This window comes from Lissotriton vulgaris, chromosome 1_1, assembly GCF_964263255.1.
Source record: "Lissotriton vulgaris chromosome 1_1, aLisVul1.2, whole genome shotgun sequence".
NCBI classification, from domain to species: Eukaryota; Metazoa; Chordata; class Amphibia; order Caudata; family Salamandridae; genus Lissotriton; species Lissotriton vulgaris.
In genome coordinates, this window is record NC_141685.1 from 853745363 (window position 1) to 853764278 (window position 18916).

The 18916-nt window shown below is 43.2% G+C and overlaps 1 protein-coding gene across 1 annotated transcript in view; it reads left to right on the top strand.

Annotated features, from left to right (window-relative positions):
• GCLM (glutamate-cysteine ligase modifier subunit) overlaps nucleotides 1-18916 on the top strand; it is a 72278-nt gene that overhangs the window by 19176 nt on the left and 34186 nt on the right. Inside the window, exons 4-5 of the mRNA XM_086957927.1 lie at nucleotides 11803-11859; nucleotides 18209-18411. Of these exons, the coding sequence (XP_086814053.1) occupies nucleotides 11803-11859; nucleotides 18209-18411 (260 nt within the window). The remainder of the gene's footprint in view (nucleotides 1-11802; nucleotides 11860-18208; nucleotides 18412-18916) is intronic.

Here is an 18916-nt window from a genome sequence, read left to right on the forward strand (position 1 = left end):
CTTGACTGTCTGTTCTCTCAGATGTAGAGCCAAAAAACCAGTGTGCAGATCTCTAGTTTGGAACCTTTTTAGAAATAAAAAAAACGACAATTCCACAGAACGGGGAGACAGGCGTGAGGAATCTGGAGTTAGAATATTCACCAGAAAGAGCGTTACCAAAGGTAAGTAACTTTTTGGTGGATACTTCTATCTACAGATTCGAGAACCTTTTGGAATATATACCAAAGAATATAGTTCCTAGGGAGGAGGGTCTATGGAATGGGCTCAAACCAAAACGCCAAAATAGTCAATATGCCTATTCTATCAGACCTGGTGGTAGTGCTTCGTGAATGTGTATGGAAGCACGTCACCGGCTGACAAATGTCGAACAGACACTCTGCATACCAACACAGTAGTATCAACATTGACCCTGCTGGAATGAGTCCTCCGTCCTTCTGGAGGCTGCTTCTTGGCCATTGCATAGCTGATCTTGATGCAGAGGGCTATCCACCTTGACAAAGTCCTTTTCTGCACAGCTTTAGTTTTCTTTGCTCCAGAGAACCCCACATAAAACTGATTATCCACCCAGTGGTCTATGGGGCAAACCGTGTAAAAGCTTAATGCTGTTTTAGGGTCCAGCCAATGGAGTCTCTTGTCCTCTTTTGAAGGTGGAGGCAAGCAAAGAACAGTGGGAGGGTGATTGATTTCATTAAGTAAAAATGCGGGTTAGAGGAAAGAGGCTGCTCTGGTTCTTACCAGTTTATGTGGGGAAAAAAGGTGATGTAGGGTGGCTGCACCAAGAGATCACGAAGCTTACTCCACAAGACAAGCTGAAGTAATTTTGAAAAAAAAATACATTCTTAAGCATCAGAATACTCCTTGAGTAGGTGGGCCCTGGCTCGAAGGGAGTGGACCTAAGAGTCGGGACCAAATACAGATTCCAAATGTAGCATCACAAAGTGTTTTAGGGGAAGCATGTGTTAAACATTTTCGAAACCTCACTGCAACAGGTGATTCTTAAACAAGGAGGACTGGTCCTGCAAACACAAAAAGGCAGTCAAATAACCGTTAATGTGGTCCACTGCAAGACCTTGCTGGGCTAAAGACAAAACAAACAAGACATCTGACTCTTCGGCTTGTAACAAGGTCTGTGTTCCAGACAATAAACCAGGCCCAAATGTGTCCCAGTGCCCAGCGTTAATGGACTTTGTAGAGGGGCACCATGGAGCAAAGATAACATCCTACAGTCAGTTCCTGCTGCTTAGTCTCCATGCAGGGATGTGGAGATTGTGCAGGCATGGGTGCAGAGCCCTGCAACAGAAGATTCTCCTGAAGCTGAAAATTTATTGGGGGACAGATGCACATTCCTAGGCGTTTTAAATACCACACTCGCCTGGCCTTATCCCAAACCATTAGGATGAGTTTTGCCCAGTCGTTCTGGATTTGTTCAGAACACAGGTCAGGAAAGGTCACGGAGGAAAGGCGTACATGAGTCTTGTGCTCCCCTCTTGCTGGATTGCATCTCCCAGAGACAGTCTTCTAGAAACTCCAGATCACATAGGTTTTGACAACGTGTATTCTCAGCTGTGGTGAAAAGATCCAGCCAGGGATCTCCCCCATTGTTGGAAGATGCCTTGTGCCATTTTTGGGTGAAACTTTTATTAGTGATCCATCAGCTGAGCTTGTCTGCCCTAGTTTTGAAAAATCCTACAAGATGGTTCATGAACAAGAAAATGCCCCAATGTCTGAGCCAACTCCAGAGTTGGACAGCCTCTCGACACAGGACCCCATACCTCCATGGTTGTTGCATTGCCACATGGCGATGGTATAGTCCGTGAGGATCTGTACTATCCTACCTTTGATAGACTGCAGGAAGGCCTTTAGCATCTGGTGAATGGCCAGCAACTTCAATAGGCTGATATGGGGTTGGAATTCTGCCAGAAACCAGAGTCCTCTGATCTCCACCTCCCCCAGGGCACATCCTCAGCCCAGCAGTGATGCATCCATCACCACCTTCAGCTCTGGTGTGGGAAGGAAGTTGAGCATACACCACTGCAGATCTTTTGCAGTCGCGTCTGAAACCTGGATGGAATCGACAGGTTACCTTGGTGTTGGGTCCACTGAGACTTTAGGTTCCACTGTTGAGCCACAATATGCCACCAGGCATAACCAATGAACAGGATGCAGGTGCCCAAGAGGCGAAGAAGCTTCAGAGCCACCCTCACTGAGTCCCAGGACCAAGGCTGAAATATTGATATCATAGTTCAAATGCCCTAGATTTGTTGTCAGAGTGGAGGCCCTGAACTGGCTGTATTTGCAGTGGCTCTAATGAAAGGGAGCTTCATCGAAGGAGTCATGCACCTTTGGCAGGTCATTTGTAAACCCCAACGATGTCAGGAGTTTTACTGTTGTCTGGAGGTGGTCTATGATTAAGTTTGGTAGCCTGCCCTCAACAGTCCGTGGTAGAGGTAGGGGAAAACTGGTATCCCCATTTTGCCAGGAGGGTGTGCCACGACCTCTGTCTTCACTTTCGGGAACACCCGAGTGGCACTGGTGAGGCAGAAAGGGAGCACAGGAATTTGAACATGCTGCTGGCCTACCTTGAACCTTCAGTAACCTTGGTAGTTCTGCAGCAATGCTATAAGAAAATACACACCCTGCAGGTTCAGGGCTGCCATCCAGTTGCCTGGATCCAGAGCAAACAGAAGCTGGGCCAGTATGAGCGTCTTCATACCACTTGGTGTGACAAATGCAAAAAGAACAATTGATGGACAGAATGCTTCACAATGTCAAATATTCACCCTTGTACGGAGATCTGGGCCTAAATCCATTGTTTTTCAAATTGAATAGCATGGGGAGCAAAAAACGATGGAATTAGGCCCAAATCTCTGCAATGGGGTGAATGTAAGATATTGTTGTGCATTCTGTCCATCAATTGTTCTTTTTGCATTTGTTATCCCGAGTGGGACGGTTATGTCCAGACATGGATCCTGTGCTCTCTATGCCACTGGAGTCAAGCTACCTTGGCTGATGAAGAGTGAAACCTGATAACCGTTATTAGGGTGCTTGTTTCTAGTCCAGGGAGGACCTGGCCTGGCAGTTCGGGCTGGACTGTTCCCATAGGGAGCAGGACCAAGACTGATTTGCATATGGCTAGGTTCAAATTGGAATGGCATGGGGAGCAAAGGGATTTAGGCCGCAATCTCTGTACTGAGGGGGAATGTATGAACTTCTTCTGCATTCTGTCCAATTGTTCTTTTTGTACTATGGTGTCTGGCAACTGTTCTGTTCACAGGAGGGCAAGAACAAAGTTTTGTTCTAGTACCCATCAATATATCAATAAGGGCCTACTTGATTGGAAGCAAAGGCCTAGAAGAAGCCTGCCCAGGCTGTTACACCTCTGTTAATACATTTGTTGTCACCTCTACATTAATCGGTCCAAAACCGTAGCTAGCGATCTAATCAGCACAGCAAAAGAAGGACTTTCCTCCTTTGGTGGGAAGGGTTTGGGGATATCAGTCCTGTGTCAGGGGAAGTATCCAGACGCCTGGCCTCTTGAAAGTCCATGTAGAGATTGCTGTCATCACAATGAGGGCCAGTCATCCCAATCATCTCCACTGTCCTCTCCGATGGCTGTCTGACACTGATCAAACTCTGATCCAAAACGCTGATGGAGTGCTGAAGGACTGCTCTATTTCAGAGGCAGTGTTCTGCCTGAGTCTGATTGTAAGGGGAACAGGTGCATTAAAGGGGATTAAGGACACAACCTCTGTCAAAGCCAAGACTAGTTTGGCTTGCATTCTGACAACAGTATTGGTACAGGGTCCTCTGCTGGAAGCGTCGAGCCAGCATTGAAGTTGAGGCAAAGGTCTGCACCGAAGTAAGACTAGGATCGATCCACCAGCCATAACCCAACCGGCCTCTCTAAAGGCATCAGTTTTTTGTGGCACTGTCAATGACCTAGGAAACTCGAGGGCCTCAGGACCAGTTGTGGAATTGGTTCCTTGCTGGATTAGGAGCAAGAAAGAGTGGCACTTTGACCCCCTTAGGACTTCTCTGGGTATAGAGAATGGCTGGATGGGGACGAGTCCCACTTGGCTTTCTTGTGTTTCTTCTTTGACTTGGACTAACCCAAAGACTTTAATCCAGATGACGACCTAATGTGTGAAGGACCTCTGTAACAGGAACAAGGGTATGCTCTCAACTTTAAGTGAGACTTGTGTGCTTTCTTCTGGTGTTCGTTGACGTACAGCTTCATTTCACGCTCATGGATCACATTCGGATTCAAGAGGGTATATTCATCACACGACATGGAGTCATACCCGAGCTCAAACACCAAAGGCTTACTTTGTGCAAGTCTATTACAGACATTTGCTTGAGGTAGTCCTGGCACGTTTAAATCCTGTCGTTTTGGGAGAGACCTATTTCTTTACGCACTGGTTGGAAATTTGAAAGAAAGTCTATTCAACAGATGAAGAAAGAGAGGAGCAGAGCTCCAGATCCATGTCTGAAGGTGCAAAAAGAAAGGAACTGATTTCAGCACGCAGCGGTGGCTCTTTTATTTGCTTCTGTTGGTAACTTCTGCATGGTTGGAAGTCATCGCCGAGCTGCAGTGCCACCTACTGGTGTATCGATGAGCTTTACTGTGTGAGAGTTTCAAGATCCAGTCTGGTGCTTGGGGATAATCTAACAGGAATCTACAGGCCAAAGTATCCATAATACTCTAATGTTGTGCCACATTTTTATGGCTACACTTGTATTATATGCTATGTATTGCAAAAATACAAATTGTCTGTCATCCCATAACAAATTCATCCATAATCAACCAACATGGTACAGCAGAGTAATATAACTCATCATGTTACATCTACAAAAAAAAGAATACTCTATAAGGCATAAGACATTACAACCATTAATGGCATGCATCTGTGCATTATATAAGATATCACAATCATAGATAGCATTGCACCTCTGTCAGGGTGGGACTGACTTCCAAATATAAGAAGTCCTGGATGGGTTAAATGCTCACCTCCTTGTCCGTAAAAGATTTGAAACTTTCCGTTACGATACCTAGGACATTTTTAATTCTATGGCAGGGCTCGGAGGCAAGTATCAGGCTACTTTAAAGCAGATCTACCCCTATAGTTGCCAGAGAGGACACTGGTTTAAAATAAAACTTTTAAAAAGTGGAGTCAGATGACCAGTTAGTAGTGTTGAGAATATCTTCCAGTTTCGCTGCCAAGGAGAAAGCCTTTGAGGCCATAGCACCTAAACTAATATTGGGTATACCTAAACCTAGGGATAGCATATACTACGTTTCATCATTACCAGCAGAGTATATACAGACCGCGCCACCATCTTAATTTGGCGGGTGGAGAATAGCCGCAAGTTGGCGGTGATTCCCCCACTGGCAGGCTGTCGGTGGCGGATTCACCGCTTTGGTAATCAGGCCCCATGTCTCTACTTGGGTGCTCCTTTTAGTATCAACTTGCATATCTACAGAGTTCTCTAACTATTATATTTTGTAGTCAGTGATCTAAAGGAAGTCATTTGCATGCAGTATCTGTTAGTTACTTGCCCAGTCACTTGGTAATACGGATCACATTAGTAAAGTTTTGTTTGTAGATACTCTGCTGGTAATGATGAAACACAGTATATGCTATCCCTAGGTTTAGGTATACCCAATATACAAAATACACCAAATGAGTAATGTTGCCAGAGTGCCCAATAATTGAGACAAATCGAACATCAGAATACAGTCAATACAGATTGACAGTGCTAATGCCTTTGAATAATCTACACCATTCCTGGAATCAATCCTATGGCAGAACACAGCTGCATTAAAAGAATGGTCTTTATAAATTGATATTTTTGTACTGTGTTTAATGCTATGTATGTTTAACCACAAGCTTACCATGAGTTTTCTAAATGTTAATATAACTCAATGTATACATTGAAGTTATGTGAATCTTTCATATGGATTTTACATTCAGTGTCCGAGTTCATTGGTCCTGAACTGTACCCTCTCTTAGCTAGTGCTTTTAGTATGCAGTTCTTTTCTATATTGAAGTAAATTACAGGACTTTCGGAGTCTTTAACGAGATATCATTTGGACATGTCCACAATGGGTGTGGAATTTTATAACTCATCTGCTTGTCTCGGGCACACAAGGCTTCAGAAATCTACATCTCCAGAAAAAAAAGTGTCCAATTATGGCTGGGTTCTCATTATGTTTAAAAAAGATGGATCACTGTTCCTTATACATATAAGGAAAGTCTAGGTGCTGGATAGATTATAAGGGAGAGTCAACTAGACTGTTTCTTGTTGCCCTCACACATCCATAAGGATGTCATGTTTCATCACAGGTTCGCGTTATGTGAGAGCTTTGATAAAATCTTCTCTGTGTATGCCTGGACTCTGATTATGTCACCTTACTGATTATACTGGACTTGGAAAATAAAAGCAATCAATTTATGTTAATTCTTTAAATAGTCCGATTCTGCATATGCAGAGCTCTGTTTATGAATGGGATTATTTTTAGGCTAGGTTTCTAATCCTGGTAGCGCTCTGAATATGCCAGCATTTTTATTATGTGAGAATTCAGCTAGATTTCACGATATATCATTATTCTAATTGTACCATTGCTCTGTTTGTTATTTAACTTTCTGAGGAAGACCCTTGTGAATTGCTCTGATATATGTACTTTCTGCAAAATGTTATTGTAAATAACCCCAGATTATACTAGCTCAGCTGGCAACCGAGGTGCTGGGCTGCATCAACGAGACCGCTCACAATATACCTTTTCCACTTGACTGCATTGAGTAAATCTTGAGTAAATCATCTTGAGTAAATCATTTCCTCACTGTGCATCAGTTCCCGTGTTTGTCAAAACAATTAATAAATAGCTGGCCATTTACATTTGACAACTAAATTACCTCTGCAAGGGCTTGTTAGAGTTTGAATGTTATGGGCCCAATTCTTAAAACTATTATGCATGTCAGTTTGTCTTACATGCGCAAACGTTTATTTTGCGTGCATAAAATGATTTACCTACAAAAAGATTTTAGTGTAGGCAAATCTACTGATTGGTTGGAAGGAGGTGGTAGTTTTAAGACTAGAATACTTAATGAGTTTGAGCACAACCACAAAAACCTTTGTAGATAAAGGAGTTTATCTGGGGTGTGGGAATATTTCCCCCCAGGGGAAAAAAGACAAGCACTGGTGTTGCCAATAGGTCTCGCAGTAGGAAAGTTGGAGCTATTACAATTGCAAATAACGATGCCTTTTATTTTTGTTTTCATTTTAAAAACATAAAGAGCTTTGTCATTTACAAAACCAATAGCTCCAACTTTCCTACTGCGAGACCTATTGTGCACTGCACATTGTGGGTGAAAGTGGCACTGCGTGGGTGTGAGTGGCGTTGCGTGGGTGATAGTGGGCTTGCGTGGGTGTGAGTGGTGTTGCGTGTCTGAAAGTGGTGCTGTGTGGGTGAAAGTGGCACTGCGTGGGTGTGAGTGGCGTTGCGTGGGTGAGTGGCGTTGCATGTGTGAGTGGCGTTGCGTGGGTGAGTGGCGTTGCATGGATGAGTGGCGTTGCGTGGATGAGTGGCGTTGCGTGGATGAGTGGCGTTGCGTGGATGAGTGGCGTTGCGTGGGTGAGTGGCGTTGCGTGGGTGAGTGGCGTTGCATGTGTGAGTGGCGTTGCATGTGTGAGTGGCGTTGCATGTGTGAGTGGCGTTGCGTGTGTGAGTGGGGTTGCGTGGGTGAGTTGCATTGCATGTGTGAGTGGCGTTGCATGTGTGAGTGGCGTTGCGTGGGTGAGTGGCGTTGCGTGGGTGAGTGGCGTTGCGTGGGTGAGTGGCATTGCATGTGTGAGTGGCGTTGCGTGGATGAGTGGGGTTGCGTGGATGAGTGGGGTTGCGTGGATGAGTGGCGTTGCGTGTGTGAGTGGCGTTGCGTGGGTGAGTGGCGTTGCATGTGTGAGTGGCGTTGCGTGGATGAGTGGCGTTGCGTGGATGAGTGGCGTTGAGTGGATGAGTGGCGTTGAGTGGATGAGTGGGGTTGAGTGGATGAGTTGCGTTGTGTGTGTGAGTGGCGTTGCGTGGGTGAGTGTGGTGTTGCGTGGGTGATAGTGGTGCTGTGTGGGTGAAAGTGGCACAGAGCCTTTGATGTGGCCTGGCGCAGGAGAAATGCTGCTGCTGGGAACAGATGGCCTGGCCGTGAAGCAGGGGGCGGGGCAGCGCTGGGGAAGCCTGTGGGAGGGTGATTGATGCCTTTGATGTGGCGATATTAAACACCCCCCCCCCCCATGACGAAGTTAAACAGTGGAAATTCATTGGGAGAGCAGACTAAAAGTCACGTTTAAGGCTGTGATTCGGATTTTACTAGCACCCTACATTTGATTGTCCTCATTTTTTTTAAGTAGTTGCGTAGTTTGATCTTTTTCAATTCAGTGCATTATGGCCTGATTTTATTTTCCTTTTCATGAAGCTGCTTTCTTCAGCGGCCACCATCCGTTCTAGTGATTAAGTGCTCAGAGCTGGGGAGGGGCCTATGCTGCTGCGGTCAGAATTGCAGGCACTTTTCAGCAGTCCATGGTTCAATAACCGATACCTCCTGTACAGTGCGGCGTGAGTCTTCCTCAGACTGTTTGCCATGGCTCATTCCGGTGTCCAGGAAAAGCATCCTTCATGGTCACTGGCGGCGCTAGTGCTCAGGATATCGAAAATGGAGGGGATATCTGTACAAGTTAATGGAGTCGATTTAGTAAAAAATGGTAGTCGATGTTGTGTAATTAATGTAAAGATCCAAAGGAGTGTACCTGAAAGCCCCTTCTAGACAAGGGATTGATATAACCATTCAAAGTCCTATATGAACAAGTGCGCATGCACGCCCCAAAGTTTTGGGTGAAAACCTTCTGTTTCTTGCTCTGGAATTTAAGTCTGTAATGGCAGGAGAAAAATAATTAAAATGTATTCCATCACAAATGAATGACGAGTGAAAAGGAAAGCGTACCAGGCATACACCAACATTGTTATTACTCACTCCGGAGTAGCAGCGTCTGAAAGAAGAGGCCAAGATGGGTAGATTACTCACAGTAAGCTAGATCATTTGATGTGCGTCTTCTGGAGTCCGTGCCCCAGTATTGTGAAAGACCGAGCGAGCGACCATCACTGTCCGAAGCAAGAATGCGCTTTCAAGAAGTGGCTCAAAACGAGGCTTGGAATGCAATGCACAGTTATGAAACTAATACATCAAAGGAGGAGGTGTGGCTCTCTGAGGCGAGAACTATAATGAATCTATAGAAGCATTTGGTGTCACATTAAAATACTGTAATGTCAGAACCCTAGTAAAAAAATAGACTGTACTAAAATACATGTTGCGGCAGAAAAGAGGAATAGGAACAATAAGTAAGAATATGCAGGTAACCGGGGTAAACCCAAGGAAGAAATCCGAAGTCAAACACTTTTTTGAACCTGAATATTTAAAGTACAGGGCAAGGTAATATACAGTTTGTGAAATTTTAGTTTTGAAACCATGATATTATGTACAGCTCTTAAACAATTTTGAGCTGTGGGTCTTGGGGGGTTGTTTCCTCTCACTGCATGCAAGGCAAGGGAAACTGAGAGTACGGCCGGCCTGCGGCCGGCCATGAATAATTAGGGGAGGAGAAGCCCTTTGATGTGCTGGGCTGTATAGAGTGCAGGCATGGTGAAAGGAGATCCGTGGAGGATGGGGGCGGGCTTGGGAAACTGAGAGTACGGCCGGCCTGCGGCCGGCCATGAAAGGGGAGGAGAAGCCCTTTGATGTGCTGGGCTGGCCCTGAATGCGCGTGCTTGTTCACGTGAACTTCATGAAAACCGCGGGGCTGAAAGCCCTTAGTTTGCCGATGTTTTTGCCACTTGAATTCTCGCTCCGCTCGATGCGCTTGCGCACATCGATAGGTCGCGAGACCTAAAAAACTATTTTAACACAGGAAATTGCACTTCCATAGCAGATATTCAAATGAGCAAATACATGGTTGTATGTTTTTTCATGCAGAAATGGAATTCACAAAGGTTTGATTGGAGTGTGCCTGGAAAACTAACAACTGTTGCAGATTTCTAGGCATACTTCTGTGAATTTTGATGGATTCCAGAAAGTAGGAAAAACTTCATAGACACATAGATGCACTTTTATGATTTTCCTTAAGAAAGTGGCAACTAATTAATTTTTTTACAAGTTGCCCATAATGGCTTGATTCTGCTTCTCCATTATTTTCTTTTTTAAGTATTGGCATACATCAAATAAGTTTAACCAAATGGTGCGTTTGAGAATTTTATTTTATGTTGTCCGTAAAAATTGCCCGCTTAGTTAGCAAAACTGTCTGTAACAGTAATTTTTCAAGTTGCAAATATTTTATGGGTACATTTTATGTTTAAAGCAAACAGCCATTTTTGCTTCTAGCAACATTTTATTATCAGCTTATACCATGCAAATTTTAAATAACATTAGAAAAATACTTCTATGACCACAAACTACAGTTTGATTCCAAGCATAAAATAATTCCTTGTGCTCTGTATAAATATTATTAAAGCAATCCTAAAAACAGCCCACGTACGCTACACCTAAAAGCCTCTCCTATTGATGGCTTTACATATTTATAGAATACAGTAGTTGACCCCCAGCTTGTAATACTCCCGATTCAAAGAGCACAATCTTTATGATCTGATTAAATGTTGTCTCTAGATGCCCCTCCTTGGGACAAGCGAAGCAGACCCTATATAAATAGCTACGGCAAAGCACATTAAAGATTGCGATTGTTCTGTCATTGATTATATATTGCTCCTTCGCGTGTATGACCATGTTTCAATGTAATTCAATTGATCAGTCATATTTATTGACATGGGTGACCGTTGTAAGTCGTTATATGCATGCACCGTGGAAACTCATTAAAAAAAAGTTTAAGAAAAATGAACATTAAAGATACATCCGTTCCAAAGCATGAGTGTTTTACAGGACTATTTACAGAAGGTTTTAAATAATGTGTAAAAAACATTTTCTGTGAGCTCACATCGACTTGGTGCAAAAGAGCATGAAGTTTGAAACGGAGTCCCTACACCCATGGCAACAGTCTTGAAGATCATTGACGATTACCCTATCTCACTTCGCTCTCTAGGGTCTGGCAGGGAAAGTACCTTACCTGACTTTTTAATGTAAGGAGTGACCGACCTCTGGTTTAATCCATTCTCACTGGCTAATGTTTTCTTTAAAAGTGAGATAGTTCAGTGTCAGTGAGGCAGACTTGCCCATGCTAACTACTTTTCTGAGCTTCTGCCGCCAGTGTTCTCCAAGTCTGTCGTCTAATTAAAGTAGGATTGATTATTTTGTACTGCATATAATGAAGGAGGATTATAAATAGCCATAAAGTGTTACATTTTGCAAACATGTTTACACATTTTTATATTGGAACCAACATTAGTAATGCATATTCGGTTTGCAGCTCAGTGAATTTCCTAATAGTAATGGGTTCCATTAATGAACAATATATACCATTTTCAACATCTTATACATAGGGATGCATATCTTGCCTCCACAGCAAACAGTCACCGTTCCCTCAACCATATGGTGGCAGTGTAAATTGACAGACCAAAGGGCTATTGCTGCAGGGCTTATTTCGCCCCGTGGACAGAAGAAAAAACAATAAAGGCAAGTTGTCCCTGACCACATACAATATTTCCTGGGCATTAAGACTTAGGAATTCCACACCCCTGTCCACTGTTGTATTTGTGCTTTATGTGGTTTATGCAAAAATGATTCACGGTCCTGGTTTTTCTGTTTGTAGCAAAGCTGTTCATTGCGGGATCTGAATTTTCATCCATACGTGACGCAGTTGATTTGGGTAAGTCGAAATCTCCATTGATTGAAAATTGTTAAACCCTGTAACGTTAATACAATATTGTCGACTGACATTTTGCACTTTGTAGACCTGGAAACCACCACCTGTAATATGTGTTCCTAATTTTACTCACAGTGACTGAGCCTTCTTCTGAGTTGGTGCTGTAGTATAGTCTCTTCGATTTCAACTCTTCCACCTAAGCTTCCGATCCAACCACAGCAGTGAGACTGCCATGATCACCGCAACTGACGACATGAGATGCCTTCTTGACTGAAGTGAGATTGCATCCCTGACACTCCTCATCCTCCCTGCAGCCATCAACCCCGTTTCCCACCACACTCTCATCGCCATACTCCACCACATCGGCATCCAGGGTGCATCCCTTCTTTCCTCATAGGACTAACACAGAGTATCTGCCTACCACCCTTCCTCTTCAAACCCACATATACCAGCACAACCCCACCTCCGATTCCTCCACTGCCCCCCCGCTCCGTCTAGAAGTGATGCCATTTCAAGCTGAGGACTCTAGCCTACAAAGCCCTCCACAACATTGGACCTACCTACATCAACCACCGCCTGACGTTCCACCTTCCCACCAGGAACCATCGCTCCACCTCCCTTGCACACATTTCCACATCTGTAGCAGAGGTCGTTCCTTCTCCTACCATACTGCCAAGTCCTGGAACGACCTTTCACTCCACCTTCGAGCCTCCGCTTCGATCGCTGACTTCACAAAGGGGCTCAAGACTTGGCTTTTCAACTAAGGCCCCAGATCCTCAGCGCCTGGATCCCCTCTTGGGTGATAAGCTGCACTATAAAAAATACTGTTTTATTGATGCCTAATGTGTACTACTGTGCTCCTCAACTTGATCCCACTAAAATGTGCCATCATATCATGACTTCATGCACAGACAAGGTCTGCTCCAAAGTTACTTAGTAATATACTTCTGATCCTCCCTGTCTACGAATGATAATGACTTTTTAAACAAGTCACTCAACATGCCCATCATCTACTTAATAGCATGAAATAGTACTTCCAAAGGTGTCAATCAAGGCTGTGTTTTTAAACTCCACTTTTCTCCTAAACTTGTCATTCTTTATGTGCCTTTGCTTTTCCTTTTTTTTTTAAAGATCTGTTTTATTAAGTTTTTGCAACATGAAAATGGATGAACAAATACAAGCCTCTATCAAACTGTTTACCTCATTTCTGTCAATCAAAAGTAGAATTAAATACGACTACATGATGGATCATATCCTCCAGGATTCCAGCCCCCTCTTCACCCACAGTGGTGTTCCCACACACGTTTATATTACCACCAGCGTATCCACCTCCACCTGGCATTTTGTGATGGTGAGTGTCCATCAACCAGACTTCACGATACATCTTCCTCAAAGCATTTCCATAAGCTCCATTTAAAAAAAAAACAAAAAACAATTTGGGCGACCCCTCACCTTATATTTATGTTCTTCTGCACACATGCAGCAGTCCTCGTTGGCTTACCATGTTTCCACCGTCGGGGGCACTCTTCCCTCCCCATCGCTGTATGCCTTTGCCTTTCTGCCCTAAGAATATTTTTCAATGGTAATCATTGTTGTCACAGATGACTTGTTAACATTTCCACTACTGAAAATGGGACCCATTCTACTAAGGACTTTGTTTATTTTCTTCACCATCACTTCCAGTGGGAAAGTGGAGGCAATACTTTCTTATACTAATCTTCAAGCTATGAGGTGCTTTCACTTATTTCCTTTTGAAGAAGTACTTTGTTGAGGTTCAGTCTTCGTTACTTCGTTACTTTTAAACCCTATTCTTTGTTCTCTCAAACCACCATTTGTGTGGCTGTAATACAAATTTTCACTCAATCTTATTCTCTTAGCGGGACAGTGGATAGGGGGACAGCCAAACATACATACTGTGTAACTGTACTGTATTGCCAACAACACAGCGAGTTTGGGCTGCCACCCTGTATTGACAAAGCGTTGACAACTATATGTGTAACAAATCAATAAAAAATATGTTGAAACAAAATTTCCATTCTATAACTAGAGACTGCCTTTTGTGCATGGAACTATATTGACAGTACAAAATCATGTTTAGCATTATGCCTGGGGCTTTCACTCACTGTCTTGCACCTGAAGATGAATGTTTACCATTCACCCATCAGTGTTTCCTCATCATTCCTAAAGTAACATGCCACATACATGGTATGGGGATATAGCTACGGTTGTCATGGGGGCACAGTTTGGTTCTGTGATATGGCATGAAGTTATATACGTCTCTCAACTGTTAACAGTATGTGGTATTACCTCAGCTCTTGTTACCTTTCTATGTTAGAATAGTTTTAAAACGTTGTCCTAGAAGCAGTGAAGTATGGTTTATTAGTTTGATCTCTCTGCCCCTGCTGTGTGACTTCTTGTATAAAGCCATGGATTCACTCTCTTAAGGAGTGGCCATAATTATGGTGGATGTTAATATTTCATGCATGCGCTATACAAGTGTTACTTGACAACTGCACTACAAGGTAATCCTTTTAAATCACTTCATTCACAGTGGAATTTAACCATCTGCAGCATGGCATCTTGGTTTCTTGAGAATGTTGTTCTAAATTAAATCCTCAACACACTAGGAGCTATAGGGGGATCAGAAGGACAGACCGCCCCCCACTCAATCCACTCTAAATCAACTAAAAGACTGTCCCTCAATGGATACACCAAAAACTACAATTCCAATATTAGAGGGGTATCATAACTTTATCAGGAACTCCCTCAAAGACATTCTAGTCATCATGTTGTGCTGTATATTAATTAAAATACAATCAAATAGCCTACCATCACAGACCCACCCATAGACTACCTACGCATGCTGTCAAAGTGCATGCGCTTTGGACCCCGTGAGAATACAGACAAATAATTCTACCATTAAAAATTGGTGAAGCTTACTGGCTCACGATAAATTTATTCAATGCTGTAAGCTCTTCCAAATTAAAAATGGTTCCTATAGAACCATAATCAATCATTATTAGCCAACATGTTTCGTTGCCACAACAAAGTTCGAGCAACTTCTTCAGGGCTAGTGGGGTTCCAATTTAGAACTTCATGAGAGGTTCACATCAAACCATTAGGTTGAGTCTATACTGCACACCTGCAACCGTCATGAGCGAGAAACGCGTCAGCTGATCGCATGCACGCCCAGTGACCACCAACGAGTCCGTCCGGCATCCAGGAAGCCGGACGATCCTGGCCGCCGGACGGACTCGGTAGCGGTGACAGGACCTGTTGGTGGTCACCGGGCGGGCACGCGATTAGCTGACGCGTGTTTCCAGTTTGTAATATTTTAAAATGTATGTGTTTTTTTTTTCTTCTATAGCCTATGTCCATCTGCACACCCTGAGGATTACAACAATGTATTGGGTGTGTGGATTGGCACTGTGGTTCCCGAGTTTACCTTGCCAAAAGGTTTGTGTTCTCTCTTTATAATAGTAGTATAGATTAAAAAAAATAGATTTCTCTTAATCTAAAAAAAGGAACGTGTGGGAGAAGCTCAGCACTCCTACTGTCTAGCAACAGGAGAGATGTAGGACTACACCATCATAGCCCTCGATAGAAGTACTCCACCACGTCTCTTTGATCGGGGAGGCGAAATAAAACCTCTCCAGTCCTAGTTATGCCACCAGGTAAAAAGAGCCTCGAGACGTTCCTAAAAACTGATTTGAAGTGACTTTGAAATCAACATTAAAAGCTCTCTTTTCGCAACCACTTTCACCTCCAGTGCCGGAAAACTGCTTGTATCTACTTACCATTTTAGATTTTTAGGCAGCTGCATTACTGGGTTTGGTGAGTTATTTATCTTACTACCACTTTATTAAAGACTTGGCATCTTCTGATGATGAATAAAGCCCACCTCCTTAAACCTCTGTTGTGTGTTTTTTCTTGTGCAAACTGAATGTCGGTTAGGGCCTGGAGGAGTATTATGCATTCAATCAGTGTCAACCCCCCCTCCACACTCTTCAGTGACGCTCACCTCGGATTTGTCCCCGTGTGCTTAACTGGGCAAGTTTTTTTTACATTAGTAAATTTTTTAAGCTGTCAAGCAGAGTGGTTTTTTGCAACTTCTCATAAATCCTTCGCCGACTATATTATTCTTCAAACTGAGGCTCTTGAATTACAGGGTGCCACAAGGGGGCAGACTGGGTCTCCCGGTTTCCTCCTGATGATTCTGGACCTTTTCACGCACCTTTATTCTTTTAAATACCCTCCTACCTTTCGTTTATGGATGGTAGGCAACTATTTTTATTATCATTAGTGAACCTGGGTAAACTATGCCTTCTGCCATGAAGCAGTACCTACTACAGTGACAATGTCCTCCTTTCTTACAGTGTACCCGAGTGCCCTCAGATATCTGCTGCAGCTGGGTGCCTTATAGTTTCTGCTGCTTTTACTCCTAAGAACATTGCAGTGAGTGTAAACTAAACCAAGGTGTGCAGTGTTTACTCCTGAGTGACCAGCCTCCTAGACACCTCCTTACCTAGTTAATGGTCATCACGGAGGTGCCCTAAAAACCAGAAGTTTGGGGGTCTGTGCAACAATAAGGTAAAGATGTATATTACAAATGCTAGGGACGCCCAACCTTTCTGGTCGCGGTCTGTTAGGGTGCGTCAATCACCAAATGTATTCCAAAAGAAACAAACACCACCTCCAGTGCCATGTATGCAGCCCCATCCAAAGTGCTTCATTAAAAAAGTTCTTTATTTAAAGGCAGAGCTCGACAGCATTACGTGTTTCGACTTCTATAAGTCTTTATGCAATAAAGACGGGCGGGCACTCATTTGATCGTATTTAAGGGCAGTTTAAAACCGTGAGGATGGACCGAGGTGGTACTGCGTTTCCAATTCAAAGTGGCAGTGGTCTGTTGTTACATAGCTCTTTAAAAATAGATTGCGTGAACACAGTGTACATTAATATACTGCATGCTCTGGTCCTTCTACTGAAATAACTTTGTATTCCCAAATTTTCAGACACTGAGTTCACTCTGTGCATTGTTTGCAATTGTAAGGACCACAACTACCATAATACTTGTTATGGCTGATATATAATGTCCCAATCCTTCAATGTCTTACACTTTGTTAATGTAGCACCTTTGCTTAACAGTGTCAAAATGCCCTCTCGTGTCTTTGAAGGATTAAATTCTGTGTGTGGCAGTCATTTAGCAGCAGTATAGTGTCAAAGGAGATGCTGCGCTTGCTTTAAAAGAATTCCGGGGCAGATGTACGACCATAAATTGCATGGGCAAATGGGTTTGCGACCCGTTTGCACATGCAAAATGGCCCAGGGCCAGGTACAATTCCTAAAATAGCGACTCACTATTTAGAAATTGCAAATCACCATTAGGAAGGGACTTTCCTTTCCTAATTACGTCCGCAAAGCAATGTATGAATCTTTTGTGACCGCAACTGCAGTCGCAAATTACCACCTTCTTCAAGAGGGTGGTACTGCAGTTGCAGTTTGGAAGATGTCCCCAGGAAACCCCTTTCACTTTGTGATTGTCTCTAGAAATATTTTTTAAGGGCAGGGAGTGGTCCCAGGGAACACTACCTGCCTTCTAAAAATTAAACGAAAACGTTTTTTTTTTTTTTTTTTTTTAAATGCGTCCCGTTTTCCTTTAAGAAAAACGGTCTGCATTAAAAAAAAACAAAAAAAAAAAACTGCTTTATTTGAAAGCAGTCTCAGACATAGTGGTCTGCTGAGCCCAGCAGGCCACCCTCCCTGAGAGGGCCTCTCATTCCCAATGGGCTCGCAAATTGCTAGAGGCTCATTAATATTCATGAGCCTCACAATTTGCGACCCCATTGCGGATCGCAAACAATATTGTGTTGTACATGCCAAATAGTGCTTTGCAAATTGCGACTCGCAATTTGCGAGGTGTCGTTTTGCAAGTCGTACATCTGGCCTCAGTTCCTAAATCAATTTCTGACTTGACTTTATCCTATATATATATATATTTTTTTTTACATAATACATTATACCAAGCAGTTGCTATAGTCACTATATTTACTAGTCATAGATGGGCATGTTAGTTACCCTGGCCTCTGCCAAATGGTTGAGTTAGTTCAATCTGTGAAAAGGACTAGGGCTTGCTAGAAACTCCTATACGGGAACACAGCGAATTGTCTTAAATATTTAAAGCTGATGGCCAATACCAATTCAAACAAGCTCCTAGAAACAAAACTGTACATATCGTTTGGAACACTGTGCGTCTCTGCAAACTGTGTCACTGATTCTTGGTCTGTTATGTGATTTGTAGGAGATGATTTGCATTCTTTCTTTCATGGCTTTTCTGTTTTTTTCCGACTAGCTTGCTCAGCCCTTGGGATTACCCAGTTAGATTCTGTGATCCTCGCCCCGCCCCCCATCGATGATGACGTGAATCTTTCCTTGGAACACTTACAGCCTTACTGGGAGGAGCTCGAGCGCCTCGTCCAAAACAAGAAGGTTGTTGCAATCGGCACTTCTGATTTGGATAAAACGTTGTTGGAACAGCTTTACCAGTGGGCACAGGTGAGGCAAAAAATACTCTAGTGGGTAGGCACATATTTAAGGCGTCTAAGCTGTGTGCGCGCTGAAAGCCATTTATTGACACTGAACTTCATATTTACAATGCTCACACATGTTTCCTGCTTTATATATTCAACTCCTAATAATTCTATCTGTTTAATAATACATTTGTAACGTGTTACAAAAAAGCAGACCCGCTTCCAAGCGCAGTTCCATTTTTTTTAAGCACAGCAACTGATAACTAAAAACAAAAACGCATCAAAGCCGGGATGCATACTCGAATGATCAATACAAACTGTTAAAGTAAAATATCAGTGTGAAGGGAACAAACCCAAAAAAAGGAAGTCAACCAGAGCTAAGAGCTTCAAAAGGTACAACCATGCTTAAGTAAGCAGGATAGAGGAAAGCAATTCGTAAGCCTAGACAACAGCGCCAGAAAACAACCAATCTAAGGATATGACTTTACAGAATCTTCCAGAAGCGAAATGAAACTCCTTTCTACTGTGCA